The following is a 20,865-nucleotide window of genomic DNA, read 5'->3' as shown; positions in this document are numbered from 1 at the left end:
GTGTGTGTGCGTGCGTGTGCGTGTGCGTGTTATGTATGTACATAATTAAATATTTTATAAATCTATATATATATAAATGAGATTTATAAATCGATAAATTCTTTTAATCAAATTAATTATATAAGTTGTTTGTTCGAACAGCAGTATCAGAGCAAATTTTATGTTTATATAGACTGATCTACTGCCATAATGATTTTCTGTTCAAATAATTTTTATTATCCAACAATGGCAGACTGATTGTGAATAATTTAATAGTTTAAACTTAAACTGCATTTCTACCACTAAACGTAGAATTAAGTTTGTACATTATATATTGAGGACTAAATCTATTGTATACAAGATGTCTATAAAAAATGTGCTTGTGTCAAACGAGAATTTATTCTCAAAGATATCAGAAGGTTTGCAGATTATCGTCGAGTTTTTATTTATTGCTAATACCAACACTTCGTGAACGTTGCCATTCATCTTCTCACAAGAGCAAGGTATTTCATATACTCCTGTGGAACTGAGCGCAGGTCTTTGTGTTCTTGTGTGTTTTTTATTTCAGCGCATGAAGGAACATCAACGAAATATCAAGTTGAAATATGTCACACAAGGAAGTATAAAGAGGCTCTAAAATACAGAAGATTTTACAGAAAAACATCCAGACAATTTGAATAGAAATTCAAGTTACAATAGGTCTGTTCTTTTCCACCCCAAGTTCTGAACTAAAGTGCAATAAGAACTCTTGTGCAATAAGTTAAAGTGAGATAGCTACAGTTTGTTTCATTTTAACATATTGCATCATTTCAGAACTAGTTCAGTACCCCCTCAAGAGCGTCTATATAAAAGAAGTTCTTCGAAGAATTAGCTCAATATCAGTGCGCTTCTTATTCTAATGAAGTAAGATTCACGAACGTTGGCATTAGCAATAGATAAAAATATGACGATAACTCGCAAAGCTTTTGGTATCTTCATAATACATACAATGTACACAGATAATAAATAGAATTTATTAATTCTATAAATGAAATACGAATGCATCTTTTTGAGACGTCTTCTCTAACCGTTCATATATATATTCTTGGCTTATTTGCCGATAATGAAAAAAATTTACTTGAAAGAGTTAAAGTCATTATTTATAACTATAGAAATAAACTGTGATTGTCGAACGTGCAAAATGTTAATGCAACTATAACGTATATAATGTATACGAATAGAATTATTTGAAAACACGGGATAGAAAAATATATGCTGTATATTTCCATTGTACATTGAATGCGACAGCGAATAGTGATAAGAACATGCCTATATTTCTAGAAAGTAAGAAAGTAAGTAGAGCAGTGCCAACGAAACGAATAGTCTGAACATATACAAGGTGGTCCATCGAAAATGAAACAGACTGAATAACTTCCATAAAAATGGTTTTTTGAAAAAACGCAAAAATAGTTCGATTTATGTTGAGAGGAGGATATCTTTTGATTTATAATCGAGAGAGTAATCACTAACTGAAATATTATCCCACAGATTATATAATTTATTTAATTCCACTCAATTTTATTTAATTTTAAATAATTTTTTTACTATATATAAAGTTATGTGGTAAAATAAACGATTTTATTTAATATTATAATGTTTTCTTGTGCACATATAATTATCGGATTATACATAGAAATTTCATATAAGTTTTAAAAGATTTTGGGAACTCTGTCCCACGATTACATTAAGTGATAACCCCCTCCCTTATAATTGTTATTCTCAACTTTAGAGTCTAAGAAATTTTAAATGAAAGGGGGAAGGGTCAAATAACACATCATTAGAAATAGTTTTTAGTTCCTTACATTCCTACGTTTGATTTTTTTTGATCAATTCGTTTAAAAGATACAGAGTGTTAAATCCAAATGGATGGAATTTGTAATGTTTCAAAATTAGTTGAATACCAGTTCAACTAACACCAGATGCAGTAACCAATTGTCTCGTATTTAACGGATCCAGTCTCTTTAAATTTTGCCATTAACTCCAAAACATACTTGTGATTGATATGCTTATTTGCATATCTTTGATTAAATAGTTCATCTGTACTATTAGCACATCATTATTTCCAAAAAAAAAACACAATCATTTCAACTCTTTCTTTGACACTGAAGAAAGCCTGGTAGGTTGCTAATACTTGTAGATTCTTAATATTACGAATACAAAATAAACAATCAAAATATTGAAGCACAGTGGAAGTAACGATCGAAGTTCATAAAACTTTGAATGTCTTCAGACCTTGCTACTGAAAGTCAAATCTCTATTATTGTATGGAAATCGATGGTTAATATTTCGAAAAATTACTACACTAAATTACACAATGGTTTAGACATTCCTTGCAACTTATTAATGGGCTGATTCAATAGATAATAAAGAAAAAAGTTTGAAGACATAAACATTTATTTTTTTTTTTTAGATTTAAGCCTCTGTATTTTCTAAACCAACTGATCAAATTTAAAAAATCGTATTTAAGAACGTAGTTAAGAACGTAGGGAATTGAAAAATCTTTCTGAGATATCATTTGATCCCCTTCCTGTTTGAAATTTTATAGGAATTGGCATCCCCGCTTATAGGAGGTTGAGGGTAAGAATTATATGTCAAAAGATGTTCTTCTCCCAACACTAATCGATCTGTTTTTGCGAAAAATAATTTTTGTAGGAATTATTCAGTCTGTTTCGTTTTTGATGGGCCACTCTGCGTATACATATACATATACGTATATGTATGTATATATAAGGTGTCCAGAATTTAAATGTCAAAACTTCGGGAGTGTATAAGGGATCAAAAAACTAAGAAAAAAAATCCTGTAGTATCAATGCACTCCTCGTCCTGATGAAGTGAACGGCATAGTTCACGAAATGTCAGCATTAAGAATGAAGAAAGACACAATCAACAATTGAGAACAATTGAGAAATCGAATCGAAGCTACCAGTACATTAAATATCACTAGATCAGTATTTGGCTTGCGTTCCTGCAAGAGGCCAACATTTTAAACAATATCTACATTAAGCAAGTAAATAAATGCAACATGAATAAGTAATAAAAAAGTATAAAAACAAAAACTATGTTTTGTCTTCCTTGTAATCTTCTCCAAAACGAAGCAAAAACGAGCATATCTTTACAAGACTCTTTTTCTTAGTTTATCGATCCTCTACACAAGTTGTGACATTTAAATTCCAGACACTCTCTATATAAAACATAAATATAATATTATTATACGTAATATATATAAATAAAGTATGTATTATATATACATATGTATATTTATAAATATATACATATATAAATATAATATATATATAATTCAATAGAGATTTAGTCTATACATAGGAGAGAGTATATGACATGCGATGATGCATGTAATAAGCTCTCTTTGTTAGATATGTGCGTATAGAGACTTATAATTTATGTATATATACACATCTTTAGCGGATATACATATCTTTACATACATTATGTAACGGCAGTAAAAATAAACACGCATATTTTGTGATCCATAGAATTTTGTTAATATTTAGATATGCCCTGCAATCTAACTTCCTCTTTGCTGCATTTTATTATTATTTGATAACTTATGTCAATCTTCGGATTCTTTTGTGAATTAACCGCTAATGCGTGATTCTTTTGCAAAACTTTTTTAAAATAGTTACGACAGTTCACAAACAATACGCTATCAATTACATGATTATTTTGTAATATTTTTTTAATATTATTATTATGCGTATTATATATAAATAAGAACGTAGATAATTATTAAATGCATGCAGCAATATTATCTGTATTAGATGTAATATCTTAAATCGGAAATGGACCAAATTCACGATTGTGATATAAAATATTTAAAATACCTATTATATAAAAACTGTGTATTTTTACTTATATTCGAATTTAATATAAGATGTTAAAATGTAACGGACAGAAGTATCAAATTTTTTTCTTAATGAATGCTGAACAAAATAAAAGTGTTTAAAATAAGCATGAAATATTATAATCAACAAAATTTGTAAGAGATATAATAAAAATATATTTAAGTTAAAGACTCCGATTGTCTATCCCTGATATGTAGATAATATCAAACTTATTTATTTTAAAGATACATTATTTATATTGTATAAATGCCATGTAATACGTAGCATAATACAGATTATCACACAAAAGGATCAAGACAATAATAAATATAAATAATGTTCATAAAGAAACCTTTGTAAATGCATGTAACTTAGAAAAAAAAAGCTGAGACGTCGCGACGCACGACCAAGCGTGCGTATGCAACCGGAATGAGAGTTATTTGTTCAAAAAGAGAAATCTAATGTGTGGTAATCACCCTGACTTGCGGCATGACTCGCTATATGCATATTCGGTGTTCTTGTTGCGTCATTTAGCCGCCTAATGCTTCTTTAGTTTGCATACGTTGACTCTCGAGAGCACGAAAGAGAGAGAGAGAGAGAGAGAGAGGGAGAGAGAGAGGGAGAGGGAGTGAGATTGCGTATATATTTTATTGTATCCTTTCCGACGAATGTTACAGTTTGGAAGAGATTGAAGGACGCGGACGATGGGCCACCATTTCTATGTCCGAAATGCGGCCGCACTTACTCGCACAAGTGTAACCTGACGAGGCATTTACGCCTCGAGTGCGGCGTCGGGCCTAGATTTCAATGTGGGAATTGCAAGAAGCGATTCAAGCACCGTCACCACCTGCGGGACCACCAGAGAATCCATCTCTACGCGAATTGTGGCTACGACTACGAGCATAACTGAAACGTCATTTTCTCAACTAAAAATCGCTTCCGCCTCCGATTCCTTACCGGTTTCTTTACTTACTTGTTTGTTTATCGAATTACTTATTTACCAGTTGATCGATACAATCTGTGATCCTTTGAGTACCGAAAAGTACTGAAAGCTATTATTTTTCATACTTCTACGCTGTAAGCATATGTCTAATAGAATGGTGCAATTTTAAAACATTGTTTATAACTTTCCAAATACAATTAATAATTTTGTTAGGCATATATAGTCATTATGTGTAAAAGGATTTGGATATGAGCGAATTGCTGCTATAAATCAAGATTTAGCAGGATTGAACTTTATATAGTATTACATTTAAATATTATTCTGCAAAACGTAAGCGACATTATTAAGCTATTGTCGACAGAGGAATTTAATCTCTCGAATTCAAAGTACCTAAACTCCATTGCAAGATTCACTTAAAACGTTGATCTGTTAGAAATATAAATGCACAGCCAATTTAAGAAATATAGTAAACAAATAGTAAACACTAACAGTGCAAAGAAAAAAGAGCCATTATGAATACTTCACGGCATGTATACTTAGATATTACTATTAAGATTAATGATGACTATTTAATGTATAGTTCTGGAATCATAACTTTTTGAGAATGTCAAAGGTATTGCGGAACATTTAACACAGATGTAAATGAAGAATAACTCCGAGATTATTGTATTTTCAATGTTCGTGATACGTGTTATTGTCAAACTTCGTGCCAAAAGAATACAGTAATTTATAGCGGGTTTTATACGATGTTGCATAGTGTGTATCCAGATACTCGGATACAAATGCTCAACGTGTAATAACCATATTTAAATACAATCCAAGGATAACAAGGAAGTTATGTTACTGAATCATGAAAAAAATGATAATTTCGATCAATAATCAGTCAATACAACATCAAATTGACTTTCTTGTTTTTCTTGAAAAGTGTCCAATGTAACAACGAGTTGCTGCAATGTATCCATATTTAGATATTTACCGCACCGAATATACATAAAAACAGATGGCCATAATTAAATCCGTCTCAACTTTTGAGAGGAAAATTGCGTGCGTGCATCTGTGCATAATTAGATGTGTGTGGAGAAATTGGCCTATTATGAAATTAATGTAGAAAAACAAAATTCTTGGAAAAAAAATAGGTATATGGAAACGAGATTATAAGACGGTTTATTTTAAAGTTGATTCATTTAAAGATTTATTTTAAACGATTTATTATAAACTACATTAGGATGAGAACTATTTAGAAAGAACATTTTTCCATATCTTAATGTAACTGTTTAATTTTCTAATACCTTTGAATGTCATTCGAATGAAGAGAACATTACAGCTAACAAAGTTCTTTATTTTGAAGAAATAACAGAGATAAATGGCAGTAAAAAACTTTTGTTTCTCCACAACTCTACTTCAATCAATGCTTTCTCTAATAGACTGTGTAACGTCGTTTAGTTCAAATTTTTTATGCAGTATTTTCTTGATTATAGGAAAAATTACGCTCAATTAATAATTATTTTTTAACAGTATTTTGATGATAATATCGATAATTGTTGCGAAAGCAAGGATAAGATAGTAGCAACACTCTATCAATCAGACCAATTAATGTACCTATTATTTATTTAGAATAAAGATATCACGAAAAATAGTTTAAAAAAGCAGACAAAAATTTGTTATTTTAAATAAGTTTCCAAAGGTTATTTTTATTTTAAATAAGAAATTAATTTCGAAAATTTATTTAAAATGATGTATATATATATGTATATTGTATGTACATATAACTTATTTTATATTTTAAATTAGTTTTTCGGAATATATTTATTTTAAATAAAAAATTGTCAATAAAGAAATGTAATTATATACAACTAACAGAAGTGGCTATTATAAATTAACAAAGAACAAAACAGATCTTTCAAGATGTTTCGACAAGTTAGAATTAACCTTACAATTAAGGTCGGTATTCATAGTCGATTCTTATATTTGAGAGTTGAGACTGTGTCGTAAGTACAATCTAAACCCCCAAATTCCACACCCCGATCATGCAACCCATAACTTCTACATTGGTGCAAATTTGCTATACGTCGTTGAACGTTAATTTTGTTATGAAAATGTAGAGCAAATATAAGTCAAAATATATATCTTCTATAAATGTCGTGGGTATTTTTGCAAGTACGAATTCGCACCAGTATGGAATTTGATGATTAAGTTGTCATAAGCCAATCAGCTGTATTAGCATCTTAAAATATATGGAAATCGATGGGTAATATTTCGAAAAATTACTACACTAAATTATACAATGGTACGTTTAGATATCTCTTGCAACTTATTGATGGACTGATTCGATAGATAATAAAGAAAAAAGTTTGAAGCTATAAAAATTTGTTTATTTTACAGAGAGAGATAACACTTCTGTATCTTCTAAATTAATCATTATATTATATCTACCGTCACTTTTACCAACAGATCAGTAATGTAACTGATACGACTCATATAAAATAAAAAATATAAAATAAATTGCAGAAACTTAATTAAAATAAAGAATATAAAATAAGTTCAAAAATTTTTTTTTTTTAATTTTAAATAAGAAATATTTTTAAATATTAAATAAGGTCTGAAAAAAAATTATTAAAAATAATAAATAGTAAATAACTTTTTAATTTTTTTATTTAAAATATATTTTTTTAATAAATTTATTTTAAATACGACACCGAGCCCTGTAAAAAATTTATTGTTGTACTCTTCCATGAATTTTGTACATGCTCTAATAGGCCAAATTAATCGTTACAGAAAGTACATCATTAGAAAGCGATTACAAATACCTCTTGATCGTGCCAAATATACGCTCTAGTCCTTACTTTGAGATTTTAAGTATATAGTTTTTCAATAAAATAGGTGAGATACACGATATGTGCGTGTGCGTGTGCGTGTGCGTGTGTGTGTGTGTGTGTACATGTTCAGAATAATCTTAAAGTCTTATCTAGCTTTTAATTAGATATTCTCGAATGATTAAAATTTAATATGCTTAATGGCCAATTATTTCGCTGTTATCAAAAATCAAGAAAAGGATTGAGAAAACTTTAGAAAATTATAACTTTTAATTAAAACTATAAGAAGGCAATTTTTATAAGCGCGTTTTCAAACGCTTTCTGGATTTGAGAATATTTGTGTTCTACGCGCGCGCGCGTAATATAATACAACACAGTTCCATAAAATAGTATATCAAGCTAACGAGAAATGTTTACCGTTAAATATACGAGTATGTATTTATGATGCATCCCATAAATTATATGTTATTATGAATTGAAATTACTTGTTGCAATATAGACCGACGCCTCCTATTTTCAAAACATACAATATATAAAATAATATAATAATCGTTATCTCATGACCAATATATATTCTTAATATTTTGCAGTTTGCTTCATTTGTAAGCAATTTCGTACGTGTATAGTCCTAAATTATATCTCTTAACATTTGCTTAAATGTGTAAAGGACAATCCATTTTTTATGAATAAATAAGTTACATGTAATATGTTATAACTGATGATTGAACATATTTGTGCAATAAGAGAAATTACTCGAACAAGGAGTACAAAGAGAACTGTATTAATTCTGAGTTCATTTTCAGATGCAAAAAAAATTCTTTTCAGAACTGTTCAGAAAAGAAATGCTTTTCGTCTCTGAAAGTGTGAATTTCAAATTCATGACATATATGTATATATATAACAACTAAATTTTGTTTAAACTCATTATGCTATCTGGGTAATTTTCTTTCATAAATTATGAATATAAAAACATTAAGAAATATCTCTCAAAATTAATGAATAATTATCTTGCACAAATATATAGTCAATTTATCTTACTTGTGCATCGAAATGCTGATTAACGAGATCAGAAATTAGTTCATGTGAATGCGGAAATTCGTATACTACAAAATGCGAAAGAAATTACAAATTCATAGAAACATGTAAGAAATAAATTTACTTTTTATGAACAATTATAATTACATACTTTTATCAATTCATCGCCCTTGAATCCTAGCTCCCACAACGAATTCCAGTCGGATCTCTTCAAGTCCATCCAGGTTGGTATCTGCACATTTTTAATATTGTACATTTATATGTATACAAATAAAATATTCTTTTTAATTTGTACGATGGTTCGTACTATCAGTTCTTTCATTCTTTCTTGCATATTTTTTTAAAAAGCTTACATATAACGGATATGCTGTCTGCGTATCTCTGTATACTTTATGTTTATATATTACTACTAATAAGATAATATATATAGAATATATTATGCGTATGTTTATTCAATATAATATTTCAAAAACAGTAGTCTAGTATAGATGTCCAATTACGATTGATTTAGAAAATTTAATCATATTTATTTTCCTTCCTTTTCTTACGCCCATCTACTACTTTTCTCTCTTCTTTTAATATATTACTTTTGTATTCATACTATCACTGCTATATTTATTATTTATGATCTTTACTGTATTAATGTTTTTAGTACTTGAAAGCATTCATCTTAGGTTGTGTTTCAAAATTTACTGCCAGTACTGAAAAATCTATAATTTACATTATACTTTAGATTTTCGGTGCTGGCAGAAAATTTTGAAACACAACCTTACAGAATGGAAGTTCTCTCAAGCGCTAAAAATATTAATACAGTAAAGACCATAAACACAGTCCTAGACTGCGTAATAAATAAAACTATTCAGCTATCTACTACTGTTTGTCAGAAAATCGAACTTCTGTAAAATCACACTATAAAGAAAAAATCTGGTTGCATCATTTATAATTAGATGTCTGGCATTTACTAAACAATTATCGAATAAGTACGATTAACTTATTCCTGTTATATTTAATTCCTAAACATATATTAAATAAAATTCTATGTTGGCCGAATAAATTTTTTGAGATAAGTAATTCAAAATTTGTTGTCAAACAAATCATCGATTTCAACGATTGAATTAATAAATAATGTATTTAGTTTGAAACTTTCATGGTCCAAATAAGAGTGTTAATAAATAATGCTTTCCCGTAAAATATAGACCTGAATTCACGTTGATTGAATACATCTTTCTTATTAAATATAATTTTGTAAAATTTTGTATTGATCAAATAATGTTTTTTTCATAACTAAGGGTGCATTATTTATCCTTGTTGTTTATCGAATGTAAAGAAGAATAAATAAAACATATTATGCGCATTGTGCATGAAATGAAACGCATGATTATTGGACTTCTTTTATTTTATTATATTATTTTTAATTAATTACGAAAAGTAAATTATATTATACATATTTAATTTAGTATTTTACTTTATTTTTCTTACAAAATAATAAACTGATTCTTCAAACTAGAGAAACTCACATTTATAACAGTAGCCGTCTTAGTTTTCAGAAAGTTTTTTTAGAACTTCCATCTCGAATTCCATCTCTTTTAATTTTTGATTACAAATACAAAACTGGTTTTGTAATCATGGCTCAGCAGTTCTGAGTACTTACAATACAAGTTAGCCAAAAACTCCGCGTTGATGATAGAGACACCGAATTAGTCGGCGATTTGGCAAACTATTAATCACACACCAAGAGCCCATTGGCTCATTTTCGGGCCAAAGACGAGCATATAGATATAGACGGTAAAAGACTAAACTAATAATAAAAAGTAACGTTTTGACAACAAAATTTTGTATTATGCCGGTTCTATATTAGTTGCAAGCCGATCGCAAGTTTGTTGCGACAGCCAATCTGAAGCGTTGATTTCAAAATGCAAGCTTGAGATTGGCTGTCGCAACGAACTTGCGATCGACTTACAACTAATATAGAACCAGCTTTACGTGTCATGTTCATATTATATGCTTAATTATGAAAATGTGACTTATCTCTTATATTTATTTATTATCTCGATATCAGATAAAAGAACTCACTGAGCGCTCAATGAGCGGTCATGCTTTTAAATGCACCCAATGGTCATGTTCAGCAGACTCAATTGTTGCGGAGTGGATCCGTGAGTGCTCATTACTATATTGGTGTATACTTTTAGATCATCCAATAGCAGCAACCGCTCATGGATCCACTCTGCAACAGTTGAAACTGCTAAATGCGACCATTCCGTACGATGCCCGCTCAGTTTGGTTTACATTTTTAGACCTAACGGAATATGCCAATCATATACAAGAGCTCACTGAGCGCTCAGTGAGTGGTCGTCGTATTAAATGCACCCACGATATAAACGATAGGCCAATATCATCTAATCAGAATTTTAGATCTAGAAGAATACACCAATAACAGCAAGCGCTTACTGAACTGTTGAGTTTTTTTTGTTCTCAAAGCCCATTCTACAATTGCGTAAACATAGTTGTAAACGGTGTAGTTGTACAAATTAACCAATCACAGTCAAATACGAAAAAATGTTCGACTGTTATTGGTCAGCGGATCGCACGTAAGCAGATTAGCGGATCGTCATAAATACGCGTCGTGGGATGGCGTCCTCTGCTGCTGAGTCCGCTGGGGCCACTTTCACAAATTCCGATTAATCTGCCAATTAGTCTATTGGAATTGACCAATCGCGTCTGTCGTCAAAACTAAATAACAAATGCTATTGGTCAATCCTGTAAAGTTACTGGAATGGTTAAGTTAACCAGAGAAAGTCGTGCTGATTCATCCAATAGTTGCGTTCAGTAGATTCAAATTCAACTGTGTAGAACGAATCCGTGAGCGCTCGTTACTAATTGGTGTATTTTTTAAATCAATAGTAAGCGCTTAAGGGTCTACGCACAATGGGAGAAATATTAGGAACAGATATTAAATATAAGAATTTTAACCTATCAGAAAGCGCACATTCTACAGTACACAGTTCTGATAGGTTAAAATTCTTATATTTAATATCTGTTCCCAATAGGCCTGTTCTTTTTGCCTGCACTGTCTGAACTGGTACATACAGTGCAATAAGTTGAAATGAAACAAACGTATATCTGTTTCACTTCAACTTATTGCACTCTGTGTACCAGTTCGGTAAAAAGAACAGGCCTAATATTTCTCCTATTGTGCGCAGCCTTAAGCTGATTTTTCATGTGCAGCACGCAAGTGCAGCAAAATGTTATTATTGGTTAAAAATTTTTTGTGAGGTGACGCACTGTGACGCACTTCCAATCAGTTCTCGAAAATTTGTATCACATGACATTTTGCTGCCGCAGCGTGCTGCACATGAAAAATCAGCTTTAAGGATCCCACTTCACAAGAGTTTTGCTGTTCGCCACCAATGTGACCAACTTAAAATATTCGTTAACTATAGGTCTGTTTTTTATTGCTGCACTTTGTGTGCAGCAATGTACATATTTGTTTCATTTCAGCTTATTGCACCGTATGCATCCGTTTGGAAAGTGCAGCCATAAAAAAAGAGTATTTGGACCAATATGGAGCCTCATGTGGCACACAGAGGTTATATTATGTTAAAAATTGGATCGGAACTTTATAATAATATTACAATAGATCGAATATATGTACAGATGCGTCGTTTAAAAAATTGTTTTCGGTCGCCTGCTGTTTAATGTCATCATGCTTTTGAGGAGAGTTTAATTTTTAACAACAAATATATAAAAATTGTTGCGCATTTAGGTTAACCCTCCGTTTTGGATTGACAGTAAAGAAATTTTTAAAGATGTACCTGAACGTCTGTCGACTGTTTACACGAACATGCGTGAGGCAGATACACACCAGCGTGTCGCAAAATTTAATGAAAGATCATTCTGACAACACGATGCGAAAGAAATTGCGTTCCACTGCCTTGTATTGGTCTGGAGTCGGAGTTCTGGTAGTTGGTTTGAGTTATTCTGCAGTGCCTTTGTACAGAATGTTTTGCCAGGTGTAGTTGTGGTTCTCCAAAGATTATTTTATATCTTAACTCGAGAGTTTAATCTAATTTTACTTTAATACATTTAATACCATTGGTATAACTATATTAGCGAATTCAATCACTTTATATTACATTGGATTAGTAATATAAAAAAGCTATAATTAATTATATAATAATACAATAGAGCATATGAAAACTATACATAAAATAGTAAAATTAAATATAAGCATGTAAATAAATACTTAAACTTTATTGGTTGGCCTAAAAGACTTGATTTACATTAAATATCTTAACTTTTTACACTCTCACTGATACATTTCTGCTTTAAAAAGCATATAAATATTTTGAATGATTGAATATTCTCAATAATGATACTGTCACATTATTTAATAGACTATACATGTATTAATTTATTATCATAGTTGATTATATTATTCCACTGTATGTAGATGCTTTATATAAAGCAGCTGTTAATGTATACTAATCTATTGTAATATAAATTTATCATGTAGCTGCATTGGTACAATCAGGGCCTAAAAGGATGCAACACTTTTTGGAATGCAGCTTACTTACAAAAAGTGATTGGTTTTTATTTATAAATCCATAAATAAAAATCAATTACTCAGTGAGAAGGCTGTATTCCGAAATTCATTTAAAAAAAAGTTTTGCAATCTTTTAGACTCCCACTATACATGTTTCTTTCCTTTACTGAATTTTCTTTTTGTTTTATAGTCATATAGTTATGGTGGAACAATATCAGCTGGTCATGATTCTAGTAAAGTGTCTACAATGACACCTATTAAAGATAGAAAGATCAAAATTAAGTTTAATGCAGATGTGGCGTCGTCGATGCGATGGAACTTTAAACCGCAACAAAAGGAGATTACGGTTATTCCTGGAGAGACGGCTTTAGCATTTTATACAGCCACAAATCCGACCGATAACCAAGTTGTAGGAATATCCACATATAATGTTTTACCATATGAAGTAGGACAATACTTTAATAAAATACAATGCTTCTGTTTTGAGGAACAAATGCTTAACCCAAATGAACAAGTGAGTTTGTTAGCATAAAATAAAATTATTGACAGTCAAGTTTTTCTTTGACAATAATTATATTTTCTATTTTTCTTTTTTTGTATCAGTTATACTCTAACAGAAATTATGAATATGTGTATAATATATGTGATTAAATTAAGCAGTGTAATGTAAATTATTATATATATTCTTATGTATTAAGGTTGACATGCCAGTATTCTTCTTCATTGATCCTGAATTTACAGAGGATCCAAAGATGGAGTTTGTTGATGAAGTAGTTCTCTCCTATACATTTTTTGAGGCTAAACCAGGATTTAATCTGCCTGTACCAAGCTATGCCAAAAGTCACTCAACAAAGTAAAGTGTAATTATGTCTAATAGTTTTAGCGTAATTATAACAATTGTACAAATAAATATTTAATATATAATATATTTTTTCAACTTCCTTTTTATAGAAATATCACGTAGCCTAAATTTCTTTAGGAGTGTATTTCAAGTGATGACACAATTAAACATTCTTGTAAATGGCAGTATTCATGTGTAAAGCACGGCATTAACAGAGAATATACCTTTAAAATCTAAACAATGCATTAACAGGATACGCACGTCTAAGACCACAAACTTTTTCCTTATCGATATATATTGCATCGATTTTTAGGGCAAGATCGTGTTCGAGCATGGTTCGAGTTCGCAGCAGTTTCTGATGTTGATTCTCGAGTTCTTTCAACGATTTGTGCATTCGCTCGAGTTGATGATTTATATCGTCAATCTCTTTCTGAAGGCTGCAAAACAAGAATAGTATTTTCAAATAATATCCATCTATATATATACTCCTGAGATATATTGTGAAATTATATACCTTGCGTAGGCATAATCGCGACATAATTCCATATCGGGACGATGCATCCTCGCCTCCATCCTCGTATGCGCAACTTTAGTTGCATAACTTTTGTCTGCAATAGCCTTACGCATTAATTCCAGATTTTTTTCAACGTCGAATATTTCCTGTTGCACCTGTAATGTTTCACGAATTATATTTAATCCGAAAAGACTACATGCGTAACACTTTGTACCTTTTGCAAATGCTGTTGGAGTTTGTTCTTAGCCTCAAGTAATTCGGAAGATCTATGTGTTAAAGCATTGTTGGTATTACTCCAAGTATTCCACATTTCCTGAGCGACTTTATTCACAAGACTTTCGGCAGTGGTGCGTAATTGACAGGATTTGTTCCGTTCCGTTTGGGATTTTTGCACTATTCTATTCGCTGCATCCGCCCAAGTTTCTTGCTCTGAAATACTAACACGCTAACAGTTAATTATAACAGTTATTAAAATTTTTACAGATGATATATAATTAAGTACCATGGATCATATTTCTCAATTCCAGAATAATATTGTAATCCATGGGTGTGATTGTTCAATTGGTGACAAATAGTATCAATGCCCAGGGCACTCTCCTTATTCTTTAAATCCAATTCTAATTGATTCTGCGAAGCTCTACAATTTCGTAACTGCAAGCAGAATAATGTTAATTATTTTAATCATGCCGGTTAGCTAGGAATTCTATTATTATATAAAGGCATTTTTTTTATATATAGATATTATATTAATTTATACCTGATCCTTGCATTTGTCCAAATAGGCTTCCAGTTTCTTTTGGTTTGTTCGTAAGTTTTCTACTTCTCGCAGTAAACATTTTTCCGACTCGTCATGTACCAATTCTGTACCTAAAGTTATAAAATTATTGATTATGACTTTATATGTATAATATCTAAAATGTGAAATGTAAATTGAAAATAGTTTTGTAATATCCTGCATACCTTTTCTAGCTTCTCTGTGATACAGACACTCTTCTGCGATGTGCAGAGGTCCTTCAATATCTCGTGATGCTTTTTCTAGAACATTTCGGCAATCGTGGAGTCTCTCGATTTCGTGAAGCATTCTCTCTAGTTCTGCTGCTACTTCGTTGCGCCAAAAAGTAATGTCATTTATTCTCTCGCCAAGTCTTCGGCTGGTATCATATTGACCATGCTGTATCTTCTCCTCGGCATTTCTGAAAAATATTTTAATATTAAATTTTAAAATTTATATTAATTAAAAGAAATTTTTAATTGAAATGTAACATTGGTCCTATACACATAATATAATTAAAAATTATTTCTAAGAAGTTATTGTACCTGATAATCCTCAGGGCATCGTTTCGCGTCCTCTCGGAATAATGTCTTTGCGAATCTGCCTCGTTGTAGTATCTCACTTGTTTTTGAAACCATTCGTGCGGTGTGTATCTCGTATAAAGGGCGGCTTGTGATGCATGAACAGGATTGCGTTGATAGCCCGTGATTAAATTTGGAAATTTCAATGGCCTTGTACTCATTTTATTACTTGCGTCCAGTGCATAACTTGATATCGACTTTGTAACTCTACAAGAAAATAATATAATATAATATAGTAATTATATACTTCATATCCATGTCCGGGTCTGTGTGCTGAGTATTTATTGAAGATAAGGATAAGGATAAAGTGAGGATTTACAAAGAATCGGCAGAGATATAATAAAACAGTAAAACTTATTAAATCATATATAAAAGTATAGTACTTGTTTGTTAAATCAATATTTTCTATATATGTATATATATATATTTATATACATATATGTATATGAAGGGTTCAAAAGGAGGATGACATCTTTACAATTATTATTATAGGAGTGATGCTAAAGCAAATGAATCATAACTAATTCTAAGAGAAAATGTTGAATCTACTTACAAGGGAATAACTTCTGTATTCTCGAATCCGACATTTGGTCTCCATGGTAGTAAATGATGTGTACGAGTATAGTCACCTATACGGATCGGAACTACTGGTTCCATATAAGACATTGAACCTGTGGCTGTACTCCATGGTTGTAATTGCTACAAATAAATTTTAAAACATATACAATTAAAGAGTATTAGTTTTTTATTTCATCTCTTTTAAAAGTTTAAATTATACATTATATTCTAAACTTATATTTAATGTCAATATGTCCCTAGAATTATTTTTCTGGTAGAAAAGTAACATTTTTATTAAATTTTAAGAAATAAATAATATATATCAATAATTATCTGTTCTGCTAAATCAATTTATAGATTATAATGGAAATATAATTATTCTAATATGACGAAAGACACATTTATTATCTAACATTAGTTGTGAGATAAAGAAAATTAAAATAAAAGAAAGAGCTACATTTTTTAAGAGAAAAAGTTTATTAAAAAAATTAAACTATCTTGAATTATTACATGATAAAATTATATTTTATTGTTATATCCTGTTATTTTTTCTTGAAAAAAAAAAACAGAGTATGTAATGTATATAATAAAAGTATAATAGTACAACAATCTGAAAAAATTTTTTTATTCTTATACAATCATCAATTGTATATATCAGAGAAAAATTAATGATCCAACATGGCAGATGTACCTAGCGAAGCTCCCGAACGTGAGTTGTATATATAATCTGATATTAATCGGTATTACAAATAAATCAAATTAATTAAAGGCATATAAACTTGACATTCATTAAAATTACATAATCATTGATATATATCATTTATATATTATATTATATGATAATTAGAATTAAAGGTTAAGTTGGAATAGCACTGTATATTTTAACTTTGATACTTTTTATTACAAATTGTTTAGAAAGCGTATAATTTTTAATATTACATTTTAAAAATACTGACTAGTTTTTCGTTAAAATAATAAAATTAACTATCACTTATCATATTGATATTATTATGTGTAAATCATCACTTTTCTTTTTCTGCTAAGTCATTTCTATTATATATAATGTATGTGTGTGTATAGAAAGTGCTACAAATATTAAGAAACTTATGAAATTTTCAGATTGTCCTGGAACCCAGAGTGAAAGTGCTGGCAAAGCATCAGCTTGTGCGGGATGTCCGAATCAATCACTATGTTCGTCCGGAGCTGCCAAGCAGCCAGATCCTGGTATTGCGCTTGTGAAAGAAAGGCTTTTTTCAGTGCGAAATAAGCTATTAGTGCTTTCAGGCAAAGGAGGAGTAGGCAAGAGTACTATGACATCATTATTATCCAGATGTCTTGCAGCAAACAATCCTGATAGAAATGTAAGCATGTAACTAATCATAATTAAAAAAAGAAAATTATGTGATATGAACGTTGGTTGGAAGAAATAATCGATTTCTTTATCTTTTGTATCTAATTTGTCTTATATATATTCTATGTGTAGTGCTACAGCCATTTATTAGCCTTGCTAATATAAATACCATATATTTTGCTGTTACATAAGTATATAATCTCACATTTATATTAAGTTAAAATAAATTAATATAATAACTCACTCTTTTACCCATTCCAAGTACATCCATATGATTTTCAATGTACATGTTGACATAGTGAATGCCTAGCAGCTAGTTTGTAGGAAATAACCTCAGATACACACAGAGAATATCTATAGTCGACTAATGGCCTATATATGTCGTATCAACCAGTGCCAGTTTCTTATTGATTATCAGACCTTTAATATTCTCATTCTTGTTATTCGAGTTAATATTTCAATATTACACAAAGATATAAATATAGATATAATTTAATTATATTGTATCTATATTTATATATCTTTAATATAAATACAGATACAATATAAATTTACTAAATTTACTACCAATACTAAATATAATTTAATTAATCTTTGTAATATATATTGAAGAACTTAATACAATATAAATTTTATTAGAGAGATATTTCAAATCTTGTCTTATTTAGGTGGGAGTACTGGACATTGACATTTGTGGTCCATCACAGCCAAGAGTACTAGGGGCACTTGGTGAACAAGTTCATCAAAGTGGATCAGGATGGTCGCCTGTAGTAAGTAAACTCCTTGAAGCAGAATTACTGTGCCACTAAAAAACTTATTATATATTATTATTTTGCATATTATTATTTTGTTTTAGTATATTGAAGATAACTTATCGCTAATGTCGATTGGTTTTTTGCTCAGCAGTCCAAGTGATGCAGTTATTTGGAGAGGGCCAAAGAAGAATGGTATCGGCATATTTTTAAGATTTAATTTTTTATAATTCTTATTTTATTAATCTACATGATATTTATTGCGAATAAATTCATCTTTATATATTCAGGTATGATCAGGCAGTTTCTGTCAGAAGTTGACTGGGGTAGCTTAGATTATCTTATTCTGGATACACCGCCTGGCACATCAGACGAACATTTGTCAGCTACGTCGTATCTAAAAGATGCCGGCATTACTGGTGCCATAATTGTCACGACACCACCACAAGTTGCTCTCTTAGACGTCCGAAAAGAAATAGACTTTTGCAGAAAAGTGAATATTCCAATCTTGGGTGTGATTGAGAACATGAGTATCTTCATATGTCCTAAATGCAAAGTAAGGACAATGTGAATAGGACAAAAGAAAAAATGGAAGGATATGATTAACAAAACATCTTTGTACACAGAATACTGCAGAAATATTCCCAGCTTCGTCAGGTGGAGCACGAACAATGTCGAACGAATTAAATGTAGAGTTCTTAGGCTCGATACCGTTAGATCCATTGCTAGCTAGATGTTGCGACGAGGGTAAAAATTTTCTGACAGAAATACCAGATTCACCAACCATTAGTGCTTTAAATGAAATTTGCAAAAGTAAGTTTTTAATATATTTTGACAAAAAATATATATGTTTAGGAATTAGAAAAAAAAACATTTTTGTTTTCAGGTATTGTTCGAAAGTGTGAAGAAGAAAAAGAGAATTGTCCCAATAATTCTTAATAATAATGCAACATTTTTTGTATAAAAATTTATATATATATATTTATAAGTTTTACTTTCACAGTTTACTTGTTTTGATGATTAAATCTATAATAAAGTTTCATTTTGTTAATGTAACTTTTTATTTTAAAACTTTGTACTTTGCTACTTTAATCAATGTGATTTACAGAGGTTCAAGGATACAGTAATACGAAACTTTTAATCTGTTTGCTTTATTACATAGAGAAAGGGTCTAAACACAGGATTGCCATAACACATTAAGACAGACTTAAATTGTTAACGTAAACAACGCACAAGCTTTGGCGTATGATATTAGAATTAATGGACATCGCTTGTGTTTTGGTAGCGTGCTACCATGTGCTATATAAGCAAAAGTAATTTAATCGTTTATGATTATAAGCAAGTCAAAAATAATCTTGTTAATTGTCTTGAAAGTCTTAATGTGTTACGGCAATCCTGTGTTACGGCTCAGACTGTGTTCAAAGTTATTTTGTAATAATAAATAGTTACAGTGTTACAGGTTTTTTTTCTTTCAAAAGTAACTAGTTATAGTTTCAAGTTATCGAAACTAAAACTTTTCAGTTATTTTTCAGCTACTTTTCTGTTTTCATGACAGAACAATATGAGTGACAACGATATCATTACAACTATCAAAGAAAAAAATATTTATTTTTAAAAAATAATATGCATTTAATAATTGACGCCGATGAAATATGTAAAACGACAAAAAATGCTTCTAAGTATTTGTAGCATCAAGTGGACTTTAATCAATATTCAGATTTAAACCAGTCACATTAAATTGACAATTAAGTTTAATGTAAAATAACTGTAAAAGTAACTATTAAATTAGTTGCTAGTTATCGGAAGAAATGTGACTAAATTAAGTTATAGTTACTGAAAGAAAGTATCTATGTAACTGTAAGTAGTTACGTTCCTCCTTTCCCAATCCTGTTATTACATTACTTTAATAAGAAAATATGAGGAACATACAATGATATGACAAGAGTTTTTGATAAACGTATAATGAGAAATTTAAAAAACAAACATTGACGATAAGCAGATATCGAACGAATTCTGATTCACTGACTCGTTTGTTAGCTTAACAATAGCCTTACTTAACGACTTCGTTTTCTTGAATGTTTCACAAATGAATAACACTGGTAACAATAAAGGGATTACAAATTTGACTGTTACTTTCACAACAATGTTTTCCATTGTTTTTTTTTATATCTACGAATATATTGGAATATTGTAACATAATGTAAATATAGTATAAAAGTATAATAAATATTAATTGTAAATATATTATAAAAGTAACATATATATATATATATATATATATATATATATATATATATAGGTC

General features: G+C 30.0%; 3 protein-coding genes across 4 annotated transcripts; 2 read left to right on the top strand and 1 right to left on the bottom strand.

Moving 5' to 3' along the window:
- Nucleotides 1–12,172: 12,172 nt before the first annotated feature.
- Nucleotides 12,173–14,194, top strand: Cox11 (Cytochrome c oxidase copper chaperone COX11). 2 transcript variants are annotated; one of them, XM_018539096.1, is made up of 4 exons: nucleotides 12,173–12,237; nucleotides 12,415–12,661; nucleotides 13,385–13,708; nucleotides 13,893–14,057. In XM_018539096.1, exons 2-4 carry the CDS (start codon nucleotides 12,458–12,460, stop codon nucleotides 14,049–14,051), a joined length of 687 nt encoding a protein of 228 aa, XP_018394598.1. In that variant the 5' UTR covers nucleotides 12,173–12,237; nucleotides 12,415–12,457; the 3' UTR covers nucleotides 14,052–14,057. The 2 variants fall into 2 exon arrangements, with proteins under 2 accessions (XP_018394598.1, XP_018394599.1); XM_018539097.1 differs by lacking the exon at nucleotides 12,173–12,237 and adding an exon at nucleotides 14,146–14,194 and having other exon boundaries at nucleotides 12,306–12,661; nucleotides 13,893–14,054.
- A 41-nt stretch (nucleotides 14,195–14,235) lies between these two features.
- LOC108773333 (tektin-3) lies at nucleotides 14,236–18,131 on the bottom strand. The gene is made up of 9 exons (XM_018539094.1): nucleotides 18,056–18,131; nucleotides 16,456–16,601; nucleotides 15,867–16,109; nucleotides 15,510–15,742; nucleotides 15,307–15,416; nucleotides 15,052–15,200; nucleotides 14,764–14,986; nucleotides 14,550–14,704; nucleotides 14,236–14,472 (listed from the first exon to the last, which is right to left on the bottom strand). Exons 1-9 carry the CDS (start codon nucleotides 18,098–18,100, stop codon nucleotides 14,262–14,264), a joined length of 1,515 nt encoding a protein of 504 aa, XP_018394596.1. The 5' UTR covers nucleotides 18,101–18,131; the 3' UTR covers nucleotides 14,236–14,261.
- Nucleotides 17,133–19,502, top strand: Nubp1 (NUBP iron-sulfur cluster assembly factor 1). The gene is made up of 7 exons (XM_018539095.1): nucleotides 17,133–17,169; nucleotides 17,580–17,821; nucleotides 18,480–18,581; nucleotides 18,668–18,758; nucleotides 18,854–19,119; nucleotides 19,190–19,376; nucleotides 19,450–19,502. The coding sequence occupies exons 1-7, from the start codon at nucleotides 17,139–17,141 to the stop codon at nucleotides 19,500–19,502; spliced, it is 972 nt and encodes a 323-aa protein (XP_018394597.1). The 5' UTR covers nucleotides 17,133–17,138.
- The last annotated feature ends 1,363 nt before the right edge of the window (nucleotides 19,503–20,865 follow it).

Source organism: Cyphomyrmex costatus, unplaced genomic scaffold (assembly GCF_001594065.2).
Source record: "Cyphomyrmex costatus isolate MS0001 unplaced genomic scaffold, Ccosl1.0 scaffold205, whole genome shotgun sequence".
Taxonomy (NCBI): Eukaryota; Metazoa; Arthropoda; class Insecta; order Hymenoptera; family Formicidae; genus Cyphomyrmex; species Cyphomyrmex costatus.
Note: the sequence above shows the minus strand (reverse complement) of the source record. Positions and strands in the feature narration are given on the sequence as shown.

Coding starts and splice junctions, on each gene's coding strand:
- Cox11 (XM_018539097.1), top strand. CDS start 12,458: ATGTACCTGAACGTCTGTCGACTGTTTACACGAACATGCGTGAGGCAG. Junction 12,662..13,384: donor TGTACAGAATGTTTTGCCAG/GTGTAGTTGTGG, acceptor TTTGTTTTATAG/TCATATAGTTATGGTGGAAC. Junction 13,709..13,892: donor TGCTTAACCCAAATGAACAA/GTGAGTTTGTTA, acceptor TTATGTATTAAG/GTTGACATGCCAGTATTCTT.
- LOC108773333 (XM_018539094.1), bottom strand. CDS start 18,100: ATGTACATTGAAAATCATATGGATGTACTTGGAATGGGTAAAAGA. Junction 16,602..18,055: donor TACTTGGAATGGGTAAAAGA/GTGAGTTATTAT, acceptor ATTTATTTGTAG/CAATTACAACCATGGAGTAC. Junction 15,201..15,306: donor TGGACAAATGCAAGGATCAG/GTATAAATTAAT, acceptor TTCTGCTTGCAG/TTACGAAATTGTAGAGCTTC.
- Nubp1 (XM_018539095.1), top strand. CDS start 17,139: ATGGCAGATGTACCTAGCGAAGCTCCCGAAC. Junction 17,170..17,579: donor ACCTAGCGAAGCTCCCGAAC/GTGAGTTGTATA, acceptor TGAAATTTTCAG/ATTGTCCTGGAACCCAGAGT. Junction 18,582..18,667: donor GATCAGGATGGTCGCCTGTA/GTAAGTAAACTC, acceptor ATTTTGTTTTAG/TATATTGAAGATAACTTATC.